Below are 18,841 nucleotides of genomic sequence, written 5' to 3' on the forward strand. Positions count from 1 at the left end.
ACTCAGCTTGATCAAAATGACTGCCTTGGGATTTAGGGGCTTCTATTGGTCCAAAGGAGAAGTCTGTCATTTGACTTTCCTCATCCTTCACTCTTGAGAATCAAGCTCAGTGCGCACTGTAAGAAAAAACGAAACAAGTCCATAATTAAACATTTATAAGCGCTCTGTTCAGACAGTCTGGGGACACAAGTTTTGAAGAAATATAGGAAATCAGTGTCCTCAAACATCTCTAAAGCAAAATATCTTAGAGATTTGTGTGTGTGTATGGGTTTGCGTGCATGTGTGTGTATGTGTGTGCGTGTGTATATGCACACAAGCCTATGTGTGTTTTCAGGGGACTCTCATTTAACTGACATTAAAGCATTTAAAAGCAGGGCTGATGAAGAAAAAAAATTATTTAAAGTCATTAAAAAAATCTTTGATTTACACAGCACTAAAAAATCCAACAGTGTTCTGCCCATTTGTTGTAAAGTAAGTGAACAAGTCAGATCCTGTGATATCTTTTAAAGTTTTTTTTTTCTGTTTAGAAATGTAAAAAAAAAGAAAAAAGAAAAAGAAAAAAAAGGCAAAGGAAGAAACACTTTCTATGTTAGCCTATATAATACCCTACCTAAAGTAGGCTAAACTATATTACTGAACAGACTAGAAGATTGAAAAAAATCTAATTAGATAATAAGATAATCAGCACAATTTGCAATATTTTAATAAATGATCAACTCCTCTAGAAGGTAATGCACTACCAACTACACAAGACTAAAATATATTACCACGTTCCTTTGGATGTAATGCAGCAGTCAGAGAGAGCTGACTATGCAGAAGAAATAGCCGGGAGTGAGTAAGACAGTCAGTTTTCTCTTCCCGGACAGCCAGAGATTTACCCCGCTGCTTCAAACTACCCACCCACTTTAGTCCCGCTTCTGTCCCGCTTCGGTCCCGGTGGAGTGGCTCATACGAGCGGACCTGGAACAGCGGAACCAGCGCTGGGCTTCTTGATCCACCGAATAGCTAATATTTCAGCCAACGGGCTTCTTTCTCTTTTCAGAGACCCGGTACATGCGAATGACGAGAGCGTAGTGATTCCGTTTTTTATCAGTGTTGTTTCTTTTCCTAACGATGACGGACTGCTGCCGTTTTTGATCCTAATATTTTAATCGCTTAAAAAAGTGAGCGGACAAACATAAAGTTTTGAGCGAGTTTAGTGAGATTTGCGTAAAGAAGAGGAGAGGGAAGAGGATAGAGTCCCCCCACATGAGGGCGAGATCTGACTGAACTTCATTTAGCCATTCACACAATATGAAGAAATGGTGAGTATGACCGAACAACACACGAACACTTTACATTAATGGCATTAACAAACATTATTGTAACGCTCAATATGTAATCATTACGTCACGTGCAATTCAATTGTCACAAGTCCTAAAAGTTGTAAATAAATGAGCGTAAATCTGTTAGGCGGTATTGTCTCTAAAAGGCTTAGACTAAAAGTTTCCGAAAAATGTTTAGTTAGTTGGGACTAATGACAAAATTAACCGCCATCAGCATGTTTACATACTAAAGGCAAAGATAAACTGCTTTACCTGTATCTCAATATTTCCTTATTATTGTACATCTAAATAAACACACATAAACTGATTGCACAAAGTCGCTTTTGTAAAAGAAAAAAATATTTAAAATTAGCTATATTAATCAAAAATCCAAAATGGTCATTTGAAAACTGTAAACACATTTAGATAAATTTCATCTGTGGCAATTTTGTTTGTTTGTTATACTTAAGTACAACAGTCAGTAATAAACAGATAAAAAACATGCAATAATAAAACTATTAAAATAGCCCATTCTTAATGTAATATAGCCTTATAAATCTTGAAATAATATTCTAATAATCTTTTAAAAGATAAAAAGCATCATGACTTCCTTATGAAATAAAATTTCATAAATGCACCCATAGTTTATGAATTACACAATAATATTATCCATCGCTCTAAAAAATAAAAAAAAACTTTTTAATCGTTTTTAACCAACAACAATCATCATGATTCATTTTGAATGTATTAATCAGCTGAGCACCTACAATTAATTCAAACAAAAACTTTATTTTATAAACTCATTACAGACAATTACAGTATTTTCTATTATTCTCTATCATTCATTTATTTCACTTTGCTAAAATGAGGGAAAATGATTTACAAGCGCAGGTGAACACTGAGGCATTTCACTTTCAGAGAACAGCGAAGCAAGGAGGAAATATCACTGAATAGAGTATATACTACTAGGGGGAAAATCTTCCTGTTCCTCTACTTAAGGTTTAATGACTTTGCCGCTTTAAATTATTCTTTTTTTTTTTCTCCCCCCTAATCTCAGTGGTTGTCTGTGATGGGGCACAATTGTTCAAGCACTGCAGTCAAGAATGCCAATTTGCATTCCAAGAGTGTCATTTGATGACTTTTATCTGCACGGCTCCCCGGACTTGTCTGGACACTTAACATTTCATCTGCTCCATGTCAGAAGTCAAACGCAGTTATGTCCCCCATCTCTATCTCTATCCTCCCCTCTCTCTTCCTCTTTGTCTTTCTCAGTCTCATCTCCTTTTTTCCTAAAAAAATAAAGCATAGGTTTAGGGAAGGAGTTTAGGAGAAATGAAAGGGTGTGTGAAAAAACGAAGGAGGAGGTAAAATGAAGAGGTACTTTCATGTTGCAGGCGCAGTCTAAGGCTGAACTTGTCAGCTGTGCTGGTGTGATTCTCCAGGGACTCTGGCAGAGTAAGAGGGTAGATGATGGTTAGACGGTTCAATAAGCGCACGGACAGGTAGCCCTAGTGACGTCCCCCGGAGACATTGTCTTAATGAAGAGCAGGTCCACTTAGCCCTGTGTTCTCTGACCCTCTGCCTACTCACCACACACACACACACACACACACACACACACACGCGCACACACACACACACACTGCTCATTTGATCTCCAGATCTCTTGAACCTTTCAGATCGTGACAGTTGTAAAAATGTCAAAGTTTCTGTTCTGCATGAGTATAAATGTAGGACTGCAAAAAAGTATTATTATTATTAATAAAAGTAGTAATCAAACAATATAAATCAACAATAAAAACAGTAATGTGCTCATTGTCAAAAAAACAAAAAAACAAAAGCCTCATACGACTATGCTACCTAAATGAGGAAACAATGGAAAATGCAGCAAGAATTTGCTCTGCTAAAACTGTGATCCATGTCCACCATGATCGAGAAATGATTTGTTATGTGTGGATGGGGTGAGAGGTACGACAGGTTGGCCATGACACTTACAAAACAGAACATGTGTTTGAAAAGACCAGCTTTTTAAAAATGATTTTCTCTTTCTTTATCAGTCTGTGGATTCTTGTCATATGCTACCGTCTTGGTAATTTATTGAAACCAGAAATATAAATGAATTATTTTACATTGTATTTATAACCAAACAAACAAACAAACAAACAAAACAATTCATGGTCACATTTTACAACAAAATGGTTTTTACTAACAACATTTACCAATGGATTATTAAAATACATAGTTGTGCTTGTTAAAATGAGTTAATGCACTGTAAGTTAACAGGAATGACTTCACGTTCATTAATTAGTGTAAATAAAGATGAATAAAATAATGTAATAAATATCATTGATCATTGTTTGTTTATGGAAGTAAACACATTAGCTAACAATAACTACTGGAACTTCATTGTAAAGTTTTACAAAGATTTTAGCTGTTGGGAAAAAAGGCAGTACAGTAAAGAGAGCATGCTGAAATAATTAGGCTTTGTTTTTTATTAGGTGTTTTACCCTATATTTGCTAATGCAGCCTCTGATCAGTTAGATCAGTGGTGTTTTGAAAGATCATTTATGAATTTAGCAGGAAACAAGAAATCAGAGAAATCATTTGAGTAAAATCAGAGATGACAGCTTACATAAATTGTGTTATTTCTGTTGTGACAACATTATTATTATTATTATTATTTGGCTTTGAGGTTTTGTGCTTTTGTGCACAAAATAAACAGACCATCATCAATAAAGTTTCCAACATAAACACTTAAAAAAAAAAAAAAAAAAACCAGCAAATTAGATGATTTTTTTCACAAGAGTATGTGCTCGCTGTTGTATTTCTGTGATTCATTGCCAAGAGTATTGTGTTGCGGAATAGCTGTAAATGTTGAGGTAAAACAGAAATGCTCGAGTGTGTCAGCTGCTAGACCTGGATTGATGACCTGAGGAAATGATAGTTTAAGGGTAACCTCTGCTCTCTTAAAGAACTAAGACAATAATTCACTTCTTTTCATAGAATAAAGCGAGCTGGGTTGGGGTTGTTGTGGATCTACAAGCTAGCACAAAACAGAAGCATCACAGTGACTAAAGTACTCAGTGGGGAGGTGTATGATTATTGTGGGTGATTTATTTTTTATAGTTTATAAGGAGGTACTACAGAATAAGATGTTTCACATTATACCGTATGTACAGAATGTGCTGGAAAAAAGAGGGTATTTCATTTATAGCATTTGCCTCTTCATAAAAAAAGCAAGGATAGATCTGTTTAAAAACCCTGTGAAGAGGAAAGGTTTGATTAAAAACTGTCACTTCAGAACAGTCTTGGACTGGAGTACTGATCAGATATGGCAAGACAACTAAGGTATTGTGTGTACATAAAATACATGTCAGTAATTTTAAGAATTAATCTAGATATGAAAATGCTTTCCATTCAAGCTTTGAGTTCACTTATGTTCATCTTAAAATCTAAAATGAATCTGTTTCTATAACTCATTTTGTAGACGTTTGAGACTCTTTATTATACATTAACGTTGTGGAATTTACTTAGTGACCTTTATTAGAAGAACATTGGCCAATTTGTGAGAAAACTATGATTTAGTATCATTCATTTATTACAAACTACCCCTCTAAAGTTCTCAGTGATTTTCTATGCTGAAAGTTCATTTACACACTAGGTGTGTTGATAAATAATAGTGTTCAAGTGTTTGTGTGTGTATGTGAGTGTGTGTATGCAGAAAGGGGGACAGTGCAGCTTTTGAGCAGACAGAAATGCTGCTTCTCAGAGAGCTCTTTCATGTGACTGTAGCATTCCACTAATGCAGTCACAGCAGCGATGCACAAGACGAGACATGCGTCCCGTTCTTCTTTTACCATCAGTCTCATCAGTCCCACTCTCTTTTTCTTTCTCTGACCCTAACATTTATGCTACAATTCCTATCAGCATCTGTAGAATTGGAAAGTCAAACAGGTTCACGCACACACAGGCAAGAACTTTAAACAATAATGCACATCGACACTCACAGTTACTCTTGTTCTCAATTGTAGCATGTTCCAATATATATTATTTGTGTAGCTTTTTTTAAAAGAAATGCCTCTGTTTTTGTTCTGTGTCTATCCATTTCATTAATGTCCGTGCAGTCTCTCTGTCTGAGATTGAGGGAACAATAACAAAACAGCCCCACTGTCACCGTTATTAGATTCCAGCTTCTTTACCAGGCAACCTCATATTAAAAGAGAGAGAGGGAGAGGTGAGGGAAATGAGCCGTGCATAGAGTTTGCTGAGTGTGTCAAGGACATGTGCCACATGTTGATAGAACTGAAGACCAGGGGTGATTATGACACAGGGCGGGGGGAAGAGGGTTCTGGTCAGACTTCTCCGCTGGAGAAGTTTACTGCTAACACAAACAGTTAGTGTAGGAATTCATTTTCTAATAGGTGTCTAGATGAAAGGGGGGTGCTTGCACTTACAGAGCGAATATGTACACAAGCGTCACAATCTTTTTTGTATGGTTAAAAAAATGAATAATTGGGGAAGCTTATTAGTCTGTTCGCCTTGAAGCTTTAATAAGACTGTATTTCATAGTGTATATAAGTTCAGAACAATTTTCATCAGACTTTTTGTCTCTGCGTTTTAAGAGCCTCCACATTTTATATTTCACACTTGCAAAAGAGCTTTGGTGACATTCTTTATTGCGGTCTGGTCTCATTGATAGCAGCATTATACCCGCAAGACTTTAAAAAACTGCAGCAGAGCTCATTAACAACTTTCTTTTTAAAAGGACAATGTGGAGAAAAAATAAAACGGTTTTAAATAAAACAGTATATTATATACAGTTCTAGTTTTAGAGAAAATGATTAAATGGAGTACATTTTAAGGTGAATACAAGCTAAGAGCAGTAGAATGCTATTTATTTTTATTTTATTATTTTATTTAGATTTGAATAATTCTGAGTTTAACATGTATTGCACTTGTTTAACAAAGTGATATAAGATTAAATCTTTTTAAATGACTTGAATTTGGACCAATATAAAGTTTCAGTGATTCAACCAGTGTGCGATTGTCTTTGGCATTAAGTTTAAAAACCGAAGCTACTGTAATGGGATAATATGCTTTTCTTTAGGGTTAGGAACACTTTTGAGGTATGTTTAGTGTTAATGGATTCTGTGAAGAAAGACTTGATGGTATTTATGATGGTATTTATGATATTTCAGCCTGATCTCACGAGAAAACGTAAATATTTTATGTTTTGCCAGTTTAGTGGCTAATTCGTACGAATTCGTACGAGTTCAGTCGTACAAAATTGTACGATTTTAAAAAGGAGGCGTGGCACCAAACCCCACCCCTAAACCAAACTGTCATTGGGGGATGAGCAAATCGTACTAAATTGTATGAATTAGATCGTACGAATTTATACGAATTAGCCACTAGATCAAAAAGTTACGAATTGCTACAAGATTATGTTTTACATTTATGATATTTAGATTATGTTCTTTCATTGATTAAACACCCTGCGTATTTACCAACATTAAAATGGAGCTAAGCAAGTTTTACCTTCCAAACTATTTCTTACATTTTCAAACTACAGTAAAGGCTAATATCTTACCTGGAAAGCCTTGGGGATAAATGCAATAACGGCATTTTTTCATTAGGTCTTTTCTCCTGGCCTGCTTTATTTTCCTCCTTTCCTACATGCCAGTAACCCAACACCATTGGAAACGAGCGAACAGCTCTGGCACTAGTGAAGATCCTCAAAATGTTTCTCGCTGTGAGACACTTTTTTAATTTCTTTATAGATATATAACTGTGTGCTATAGTGAAGCGAAGGCTGCTAATCGATATTCTCTTATTGGGTTTGTGGTTTTGGTCAAATATCTCTCTTGGTTGTGCCTCAGGTGAGGGGCAGCAGACTAATAAAGCATGTTGTGTCTCAGGGGCAGAAGCAGGGATGAGTATGGATTAGTCAGTGTACCCTTCCTGTGAACATACAGTACAGCTCGAATCTAGAACTCTCTCTCTGTCTCTGTATGGAAGGCTTTATTCATGTCCTAATGGAGCAGAGAGTCAGCACATGTCAAATAGAGATGAAGGAGGTCTGCAGAAATGCTCTCCTGCCTGTATGTTTGTCCTTGGTTAAGTCGGATTGCCTGTGGCCAATCCTGTGTGGCTGATGTCTGAGGAAAGTTATGAAAGGAGCCATTCTATTTAGTAGCTCTGAGCTTAGAGATTAGGACACTGAACTATGCTTTAGTAACATTTATGGGGTATTTAAAGACCGCTTATTGTAAAAGGTTTGCTGATGTGTGTTATTAAACGTTTATGTACTGAAACAGCAAAGTGAACTAAAGGGTGTCGGAAGGTTTTAACAATAATAATAATATATGTAAATTTGAACTGTAATACCTGGGTTTTCTCTTGAATAAGTAGATAGATAAGCTCAAATACACTCAAAGAGAGGGGAAGTGAGGCATAAAGAGTGGCACTCGCAAGCCAAGCTGTTATTACAGACTAGAGCACTCTGTCATAAATACTCATAATTAGATGCTTCCAAAGACCTAATAATTTAGCCATGTAACACAAAGTATCTTGAGTGGCAGAGTCACTTTCCTCTTTCCTCAGCTTTATTTGCTGCTAAAGTGAGCCAGTAGTCTCTGTTTCTGCTTATAACTCGCTAATGGAAGGGTTGGTTAGTACAGTAGCTTGGCAAGTGACACCCTATACGATTTCCCCTTTCAGTGGTGTCGTCTGAGCAAGCCTTGTGTTCATGTTTTCACATGTAAACGCCACTCTGTTCCACTCTAATGGTTCCGTCCTCTTTTATGAGCCTATGAACATTTCAGCTGCTTTTTGATATAGGGAAATAACACTAGACAGCTCTGCACAACTCTTTTCTGGGCAAAGGATCGAATCGAATCCATCGAATGACATTCCAACTGGCTGTCGCATTTTTTTACACTTATTTGCAAGATGTACATTATGTTCATCTGTCAGATTGCACTGGCCGGTTACATTAAATGTTAAGAGCATATTGGCATGTTGCATTGTGCCTTTGTACCTTTCATCCAGCATGTCTTTGAGAGGCTTTAGTTGAAGCAGTCTAGGAGTTCCCCAGTCTCCCACTTCAAAGCTTCTTGCATCTTCCATCCAGCCATAGTCCAACTAGTCTATAATGCCAGGTTTAGATTGCAGGTTTTATTAGCTCTTCCCAGCTTTGAATACATGGAGCCACCCAATAATTCTAGCAGTTGGTGAGATAAATTGCTATGTTGTTGGTGTGTACTCTGGCAGAGAGCATTAGTTCATGATTGTGGCTTAATGCCTAAATTAAGCCAAAAGCACACTTACTGGCCACTTTATTAGGTACAATGTCCAACTGCTTGTTAACGCAAATTTCTAATTAGCCAATCACATGGCAGCAACTCAATGCATTTAGGCATGTAGACATGGTCAAGACAATAAGCTGCTGTTCAAACCATGCATCAGAATGGGAAAGAAAGGTGATTTAAGTGACTTTGAATGTGGCATGGTTGTTGATGCCAGATAGACTGGTCTGAGTATTTCAGAAACTGCTGATCAACTGGAATTTTCACACAAAACCATCTCTAGGGTTTACAGAGAATGGTCTGAGAAAAGAGAAAATATCCAGTGAGTGGCAGTTCTGTGGGCGCAAATGCCTTGTTGATGCCCGAGGTCTGAGGAGAATGACCAGACTGGATAGAAAAGCAACACTTACTTAAATAACCACTCGTTACAACCGAGGTATCCAGAAGAGCATCTCTGATCACGCAACACATCAAACCTTGAGGCGGATGGGCTACAGCAAGAGAAGACCACACCGAGTGCCTCTCCTGTCAGCTAAGAACAGGAAACTGAGGCTGCAATTCACACAGGCTCACCAAAGTTGGACAATAGAAGATTGGAATAACATTGCCTGATCTGATGAGTCTCAATTTCTGCTGCCACATTCAAATGGTAGGGTCAGAATTTGGTATCAACAACATAAAGGTAGGGATCCATCCTGCCTTTTATCAATTGTTCAGGCTGCTGGTGGTAGTGTAATGGTGTGGGGGATGTTTTCAAATTTTTGCAAATTTTGGACCCATTAGTACCCATTGAGCATTGTGTCAATGCCACAGCCTACCTGAGTATTGTTGCTGACCATGTCCGTCCCTTTATGACCACAGTGTACCCATATGCTGATGACCACTTCCGGCAGGATAATGCACCATGTCATTAAGCGCAAATCATCTCAGACTTTTTTCTTTAACATGACAATGAGTTCACTGTACTCAAATGGCATCCACAGTCCCCAGACCTCAATTCAATAAAGTACCTTTTCTGATGTGGTGGGATGGGAGATTCGCATCATGGATGTACAGCTGACAAATCTGCAGCAACTGCCTGATGCTATCATGTCAATATGGACCAAAATCTTGAGGAATATTTCCAGTAACTTGTTGAATCCATGCCACAAAAGATAAAAGCAGTTCTAAATGGAAAAGAAGGTTCAACCCAGCACTAGTAAAGTTTACCTAATAAAGTGGCTGGTGAGTGTATGCTTCAGTTGATGTCCACTGCATCATTCTAATTTTATGTAAATGTTATCCCTAGTAATGCCCATTGTAGATAAAAATTAACTTCTTTGCGCATCCATTTTAGACACTTGACTATATTCTTTCACTATCAAATGCAATGAATACAGATAGTTGAAAAATAATTCAACTTCATTATTTCAGAGCTGGCTAAAAGTGTAATTTAAAATTAAATGTATTAAATTCATTGTATTACAGTAAATGTATTTGACTTTTTTCCATTGTTCTGTCGTTACATCTGTCTGTGTGATTTATGTGCATTTAATAAATGCAAAGTTTTGAAAACAACTTTTGGAAACAGTAAATAAAACTCATAACTTAACTCAACTCATTAAAAACTAAACATAAAAGATAATGTTTATGTATTTGAGTAGTAGAGATTCTTAGCAATGACTTACAGTAAGTAGCTGTATTTTACACTTTGTGTAACCGAATTCTGCAATCTACTGCATAATAAAAAATATTATGGAGTAGACTATAGAATCCAGTTACACATAATGTCACTTCCAGTTTTGACTTTTTAGCCATTATAGTCTTTTGAAGGACATGTGGGATTGCACATTTTGCACAGGCCCTGCAACAGCTCTCAATAAACAGAAAAAGAAAGTGGTAATAGCGAAAATGGACATGTGATGTCAGAAGTTCAAAGAAGGGGGTTGTATGTTCATTCATCACCCAAATATACAAACACAATAGTTACATTTGTTATAATAAACGTAAGTAATAAATAATTTGTTCAAGTGGATGATCACTGATCAAGGAAATTCCAGGTATTGATATCAGACTGCATTAGTATATTAAACTGATCTTAATAATAAGAAGTAATTAAATAACATATATTATATATGTTGCCAGTCATTTTGGGAAAATAATTTAACAAATAATTTAATTATGCGGTTCTAATCACTTCCATGGCCACATGTCTATATAATTAGGCACTTAGGCAAGCAGACTCTTTCTATAAACATTCTCTCTCAGAGTTCTGTGTGGCTAAGACACAGCATACTGATGCTAAAGAACTATAGCACTGACTGAAACAAATTGTGTTGCATCGGCCTTGCATTGGAGTCTGGTCCTGTCTGGACCAAAAACTTACACGTGAACACAGCTAAAATGAGAAGCACATCCAGGGGGCAGTAATCCGTTTTCTTAATGCACAAAGGCGAACTGGAACTTTTGATGCACACATACAAACCATAAACAAAGCAGTGTTTAGTATCTTTTTCACTGCAAAAGGATTTGTTAATTTCTTCTTTCGGTTGCCTCTAGAATCGTTTGTCTAGTTTTGTAACTCTGCTATTGTTCTCACACTCTGATTTGTTGCTGAATAGCCAATCAGAATCCAACACAGATTCTGCATGCTGATTAAGCATGTCCCCTTTCTTGTTCCAAGATGATTATAGAACAGTGCAAGGTTCATAAAGACATGTATGGGTGAGTTTGGTGTGGAGAAACCTGACTGGCCTGCACAGAGTCCTGAACTCAACCCGACAAAACACCTTTGGGATGATTTAGTGCAGAGACTGCAAGCCAGGCCTTCTCATCTAACATCAGTGTATGACCTCACAAATGTGCTTCTTAAAGAAAGGTAAAATTTTCTCATAAACATCCCCTAAACCTTGTGGAGAGGCTTCCCAGAGAGTTTGAAGCTGTTATACCTGCAAAGTGTGGACCAGCTCCATATTAAACCAAGCAGATTACAAGTGGGATGGCATTACAACTCAGATGCATGTAAGGGCAGACTCCCCAAAACCTTTGGCAAAATAATGTATAAATTATTGTTGTGAGATGAATGATATATTGACCATATTTTTGTAATGCAACAATTATAGCAAAAAAAACAAAAAAAACAATTTCCCTGGAAAAAAGGGACATCTATTCATCCTATTTCATTAATGGGCAGCAACAAATAAAACATTGCAGACTGTAAGTGTGTGTGTGTGTGTGTGTGTGTGGGGGGGGGGGGGTTTATTATGAAATATTAGAATATATAAATTAATCAAAGGTCTTACAGTTTAATCTTTGTTTTATGGATCTTGTCTACTGTAGCTCTTTCCCCCTCTGGTAGTTGGACTAGGCCAGAGTTCTTCAAAGGACACTAGAAACTTTCCATATCACAGTGGACGCAACAGTGTAGCTCAGATGCCACCAGGCTTGGAGAGAACATTAAATCAGTGATGGTCATCCTGCTCCTCAGCACAGGTCATTGTGCCCTCAAGCAGGAACGCAACTGCTACAAATATATGAATTGTACAGCACACATAATGGAGTGGCTCAAATGAAAAACATTTGAACTGTGCTTGCACAATTGTAAAGTAAAATAGCACAATCTGACAAAAATATAAATAATCTGCTATACATTGTTAACGCATTTGGTTTTTAATTAATAAATAACATTTTGTTATATTTACTGTTCATGTAACATTAAAGGAGCTACTTCCTCAGAAGCTTGACTGGCTTGACTTGGTAAACAGGAGACAGCATTCAACAACAATTCAGATTCAGTGGTCCACGGAATTCAAGCCAGCATTTGTCTCTGTGTCCCAGCTAATGATCTCCTTTGTGAATTCATACATGACAAGAGGAGTGCAGACCAACCAATAAAACATGATACAGTACACAAACAACTTCCTTACAGTCCAGAGGGACATTATTGCAAACCAAGTGGACATCCGAGAGAAGACATTTCATTGAAAACATATATAAAATGCTTCAGAAAAGTTCAGGTTTAAATTAGCAGGTTATTTACCTGCAGAAAGTCTGCAATGCAAATGTGTTTATTATTCCCTGTGGCAGTGCCAACTCTGAATTTGTGAATAGGTTGCATAGGATGAGTCTATTTAATCTTCCCGTCACCTACAGGTTTTCTTTCCAGCCTCTGGCAGCTTTCCAGTCATGTGACTTAATGTGGACTCTGTCTCATGGGCAGACCAGGGAATTGTACAGTTATGATTTCTGAACACACTCACATTATAATCAGGCTTACTTTAGCCCCTAATCCTTAAGTGGATAAGCTAAGCTTTAATTAGGCTAATCAGCAGCATAATTAGCTCCAATTACATTTTATTGGCCAGATAACAACATATCTTTAAGTGGGCTTAAACAGCATTGCAAAAAAAAGTGTGTTACATGAGAATGTGGTGGCATCTTTGCAGTCTTTCCTCAGGCTTTCTGTTCCTATATACAGTATGCACTAAAGTGCTTTTTTGTTGTTTAAAAGCTATGCCTTTTTGTCAGTTTGCTGTGATGCTGTCAAGCTCTTGGACCAGGTTTGTGCTTGAGTTTACTGTGGATCACCTTGACAATCAGGAGGTTCACTCATGTGCCATGGCTTGACAGCGTGTCAGCAGTTTGGTCACTTAGTTCATTAAACCTAGCGAGGTGTGCATTGGTGCATTGAGGGTGAACCCAATCCTGGCCTGACAGCAAGATGGTAGCCCTCCAACTTTTAAGTGTTTCTGGAGGATTCCACAGACACAAACAGCTTTTCCTTTTGTTGCTCTTGCTTTGTGACTTTTTTTTTTATCAAAGGGTCTTTGTCTCAAAATCCATTGAGTATATGTGTGTTTGTCTATTCAGAGCTTGCTGAAGAGTTTGCACATATTTGTCCATGAAAATGTTCATCGAGGAGAATTAAGTTAAATGCATATTATTCTGTCTCTGTTCAGTTACACAATATTTCATACAAATCAGCTTATGCAGTATTTGTCCTTGTAGAAACAACTGGACGATCAGCAGGACAGAATCTTCTCAGTTCTTCAGTTACTGCCAAGACAATAGAAGCCAACACTACTATCTTCCTCTGATAATTCCAAATGTCATAAGTTGACTTTGGGTCGGTAGAGCCATTAACTCAGCAAGGAGTTGAGACACTGCGGGTGTTAACACCCACCTGCTGAAAGACTTGGGCTGCGTTCCAATTACATTTTTATGCCCTTCTCTCACTAACTCCATCTTAAAAACTCAGATATATGACAAAGCTTACATCTATTGAGTACCCACTAATGTCAGAACAGTTACGGTTACAATTGATTTAAATGGACCTTTTATGCATGCTCAAGCTGTTAAATAAATTACAAAATGATGACAAAAACAAAAATTTATAACAATACAGTGAGCAATGTGCTGTCATTTATATACTGCCTTATCATAATTAAGGACAAAAACTGAATGTTATAATTGAAATGGAACATTTGAAAATAACATGAGTTTGCTTTTATCCCAAAGAATACATAACATGTTGCCTCAAATTCTGGCCAAGGTTTTGAGAGGTGTCACTGTTCAGCTGATACATTTTTTTTTTTGGTAATTTTTTCTAACGATAGCTCACAGAGAAGTCTTGCCTTGACTGATTGATGTCGTAATGAGGGCTGTCTATTCCAGGATTGTTTTACTCAAAGTGCATTTAGAGAGTCTTGCAAAATATAAACAACCAGTTGGGCATCTGAGGTGGTGGGTAGTAACACCTGGATTCTATATCTGATGTCTTGTCAGTTTTACCAGAGGTGCAATCATCTAATTTACAGAGAGTGCGCATCATTCACATACACAAAAAAGTTTTATAAAGGTGTATTTACATATTAGACAGTGATTAGGTTGTCCACATTTTAAGTACCTGTCGTATGCTTCAACGTAATGCAGATCTACCGCAGAGGCTAAACCAAAGTAGTCTGCTTGAGTTTAAAGCTCCCCTCCTTCTTTCTGTGTGTGGTTCTGTTTGGAACAAATTCAACATGCTCCAACACTGGTTATAATAACGATATTGGGAAGTATCACATAACCAGGTATCACAGACCAATCATCTTTAGTAGAAGTTCCAAGATTTTGCCACTAAACCAACAGACAAGGAGTAATAACCCATCCCCAAGAGCCGATTTTGTTTAAAAGTTGAACAGATGTCCTCTAGTGTGTATGCATTTGAGTGCACACAAATATGCTGTTTCTACTTGGCTGATACTTTTATACTTTCAATGTGCACACTTTAAATCCGTGTTCACTATCAGTTGCCACCACCATCTGGACGCCCCCGAATACATCCCAGACCCCTCTTTTCTCTCTTTCCCTCATCCTGCCTTCCTGCAGTTCATATTTCAGTTTGCTCCCAGGAGCTCGCAGGTCTGTGCCAGACGGATATTCGCTGAGGCTGCAGGAGCCCCTCGGAGGCCACACAGAGGAGGGACAGGCCGGGAACAATCAAGCCCAGTGCTCCTGACTCTCCCGCAGCCTGTAAGGCTGCACGGGTCCTCAGGGTGCCTGGTGCCTTTCTCTCATCCTCTCTCCCCTCTTGCCCCATCTCACTCTCTCTCTTACTCTTTCATGCTTGCACTATTTCTTCACCATAACGGCCCTCCTCTGTCTACTCCCCAGGGTGGACAGAGAGGCCATCCAGTCATTCGTTGTCCATCACATGTGTTTACTCTTTCCGTGACAGCCAACACATCTGGAGCGCATATTCAGGTTATTCCAGTGCCACTAGACACATTCCATGAGATCATTTTAGAGGTTGTTATGGCGATCTTCTCTCCCCCAGTTATATGACAGAGATTGCTGGAAGATGGTACAGGGGTACAAATGCGGTGATGTTTGGGATGGTTTGGGTAAGTAATTACAGATCCGGTCGCTTTCCCGTAATACCAGTCCTGAGCCGTGACTGCGGTGCTGCAGTGACATTACTCTTCTTTCTTTCTTTCTTTCTTTCTTTCTTTCTTTCTTTCTTTCTTTCTTTCCTTTTCTCTGCTTGTCATTTTCTTCTTATCCATCGGCACATTTCAGGTCCTGGCCTCTTCCCCTGAACATTCCTGTGCCTGTGTGTGACTGTGACGGCTGTCATCAGGCAGGAATGTCCAGCTCTCCCACCTCGTCCACCATGCTCTTGGGTGAAGTCCCCCTCCCGACCCTCCTCCTCTGAAACGCTCGCCTTCAGAAAATGTGTTCCTGCAGATGTTGTCCATTCAGTGCATACCTTTGATTGGCTGGCTTCCACAACAAGCAGAGTAATTTGCAGATATTCAGTGGCTTGTTTTTGAGCTCGAGAGAGTGTGTGAGCTATTTTATCTTCTATTGCTTTTACCAGTAAAAGGGAACATTTACTTTGCCATTTGTTGGACACATAACTCCACACAAATATGTTGACAAAAATGTTTTCTACTGTTGTTCAAAGAAGAAAAATACCCTTTTCTTAGAGCAAAAATATCCTGCCCATTAATAACACATTTCTTCTGCCCTAATAGAAATGGTATGTGCACAATATAAAGTCTTAATATTCTCTTTACTCTGAGGGCAAAACATGATTTCTTCAAGTGAGTCAGAACTCATCTGCACTTTCAAATGCCCTTAATTATTGTCACTTAATCAAGCTATACTTGTTCAACATGAATTGGTTCAGGTTATCTCATAGTTCATTCTAGTAGAATAACTCAAACCCATGTTGGAATTTTAGAAAAATGAAGGGTACTCATGTAATTCAACTGCTCCCTTTTTGTCCCTCTTTCTGACTCAGGCCTCTCCCAGGTCTCCTCTAAGTCTTGTTTGGTACCGCTGTCCCATGGTACTCTTCTACATAGCTGAGCTGCAAGCTACACAAAGCCTGTGACCCCCCACCTCCGCACTTTTCCAACAATCCATCACTCCTTCTGTTTTCCTTCTGTACCAGTACAGATTTCGTGGTTGGGAGAGCTGTGTGTGAGATATATTCAGGGCAATGGTGTTCATTTCAACAACACCCATAAAGCCAAGACATAATATTGTACATGGCTTTGTTCCCCAGTCTCTCTTTTTGACCTTAATAAATTATGTAGATTAGAAAAGTAGAAACACATTGCGTTGATAAGAGGACTGATGCATCTGGATAGGGGGAGTGGTGGTAGTGAGAGCCTGGCTGATGGGGGTGGGGGGGTCAGAGAAAGACATGAGCCTGTTTAGTCACACTTTTTCTTCAGTCCTGGCCCATATGTTAAGAAGTGAGGAATAACAGCGGTGTCCCAGTTGGAAGAGACTTTGTAGACCACTGCCAAAAGAAAGATGATTGTCTGTGGTGGGAGAGTAAAACGGGCCTCGTATGGTAAGGAAAAGCCAAAAGTGTTACGCTGCAGACCGTTACTGCGGGAGTGCTAAACTATTAGGGGGTGGAAAGCCTTTGTCTGCAGAAGCTGTTTTGTTGCAACACATACAGTAAGAGAGCCTGTAGTGGAATGTGTGTTGGATGTGTGATATACAGTGTGTGATATTTATTTAAGAGGTACTCTTGGAGTTTCGAATGTTGGACACAAGATACTGTTCCCTCTCTCCATGAGCACTCTGAAAGTGTTTCAAGACCACCTGAAAACCCCAAATATACACACCGACCATTGATACCATTATGTTCTTTTCTCATAACAAATGACACTGAAATCCCTCAGCTCTCTTTTGGGGAATTTTCATTTCTGCTGACTGTGAGAGCTCTCTTTAAACTGACACCCATAGTGAGAGAAAAACAAAGAGCTCTTATGATCAGGGTGTGACATAGGTTTTGACTTAGAGCCTCACATGTGTTGTTCTCCCTCCTTACCTCCTCTGGGACACAACTCGGCAGGACGACGGGATAGTTTTCTGTCTTAAGAGAATTTCAAAGGCCAATGCTGAGAAATGATGAGAGAGAACATTTAGAAGAAAAGAGAAAGCACTTTTCTTCCTCAAGGAGGATCTTGTGGGATCAAAGACAGGTCCCCATGAAATCTGTGAACCCCCTGCAGTAAAACTCAACATACTGTCAATTAAAAGACGCTAATGGTACAGTAGTGTTCCCTGCAGTTCCGGCACTAAGAGCTCTTTGGTTCCTCTGGGGAATTAGTTAGGTGACAGAATTGCAACATGTTTACAAATCAGCAGCAGCACTCTTGGTTCCTAATGAGCGAGAGAGAAAGGGGAAAAAAGGAAGAGAAGGAAAGCGAGTCACTGTGAGTCATCTCATTCGTGCATCATCTCATCCACATTTGCGTGTGGGGGCGACATACCTGTCTACACAGATGGATATCTCTGACTCGATTTGGAGGCGCGACTTTGGAAACTCTTGGCAGGTCTAGCAGGGGAAGTCCCCAGGACGATGGATGAGGCAGCGTCTTTGGGTCCTTTTCAAAGGCCAGAGTTTGGAAAGGGAGAGGACATGATGAAGAGATCAGGAAATGCTCCATTTGCATTCCTCAGAACTCCAATGTGATTTCTCATGTGGAAGTTTAACAAATTAACAGAGAGAGTGGAGGATAGGCCTATACCCTGGAAGATTTATGTTTGTGCTTAAAAATTAGTGTTAGTAGGCAATTTTTATTGTGCTGCAAAATAGATACCCAGAGCCAAGGTGATAATGTATTTGAGCCAAAACTCAGAGAATTTCCCTGCACAGCAAACAATATTCTTTGGAGCTGATATGTGCCAAAGACAAAAGATGGAGGAGTATTTTGGGGATTGTGTAGTGCTCCCTTAGTTGAAGGGCTCTCTGTGTGAGGTTTGTTTTGGTTAGTGTCCTCACTGCCCTTCCACATACCAGCTGCTGCGATACACCTCTGAGCCCGGTGCAGGGAACACAGAGGGCTCCTACCACGGGTCACTTTATTAATGTGCTCTCTCTCTAGTCTGACATTATTAACCACGTCTTGTCTGTAAAGGAAACATTCCTGAGAAAAGCCCCCTAACCTGACATTGTCACTATTTGAATTATTGCCTCATCTTCCCAATCTGATGTCTTGAGCAAGAATGCATAGTGGGGGGTTGGGGGTTAGTATGCCAGCCAACAGTCCACTTTTGTCCATCGTCTTTCTCTTTTGTTTTTGTTTCAGATTGACTCTTGTTAATAAGAATATGTCAAACATAGAGTACATTATTACAAGTGCAATATTATGTATTGACTTAATTAAATGAACATGTCATTAAATAAACATTACATTTATACACTTGGAACTTGACAACTGATTAAAAAAAGAAAGGTTG

At 38.7% G+C, this 18,841-nt stretch overlaps 1 protein-coding gene across 4 annotated transcripts in view; it reads left to right on the forward strand.

Annotated features, from left to right (window-relative positions):
- The first annotated feature begins 810 nt into the window (after positions 1–810).
- Positions 811–18,841, forward strand: part of bnc2 (basonuclin zinc finger protein 2) — a 191,238-nt gene continuing 173,207 nt past the window's right edge. For 3 of the 4 annotated variants that reach the window (XM_017354977.4, XM_068219665.2, XM_073945882.1), the window contains exon 1: positions 811–1,304. In XM_017354977.4, the coding sequence (XP_017210466.2) occupies positions 1,302–1,304 (3 nt within the window). In that variant the 5' untranslated portion in view covers positions 811–1,301. 4 annotated transcript variants of the gene reach the window in all.

Source organism: Danio rerio, chromosome 1 (assembly GCF_049306965.1).
Source record: "Danio rerio strain Tuebingen ecotype United States chromosome 1, GRCz12tu, whole genome shotgun sequence".
NCBI lineage: Eukaryota > Metazoa > Chordata > Actinopteri > Cypriniformes > Danionidae > Danio > Danio rerio.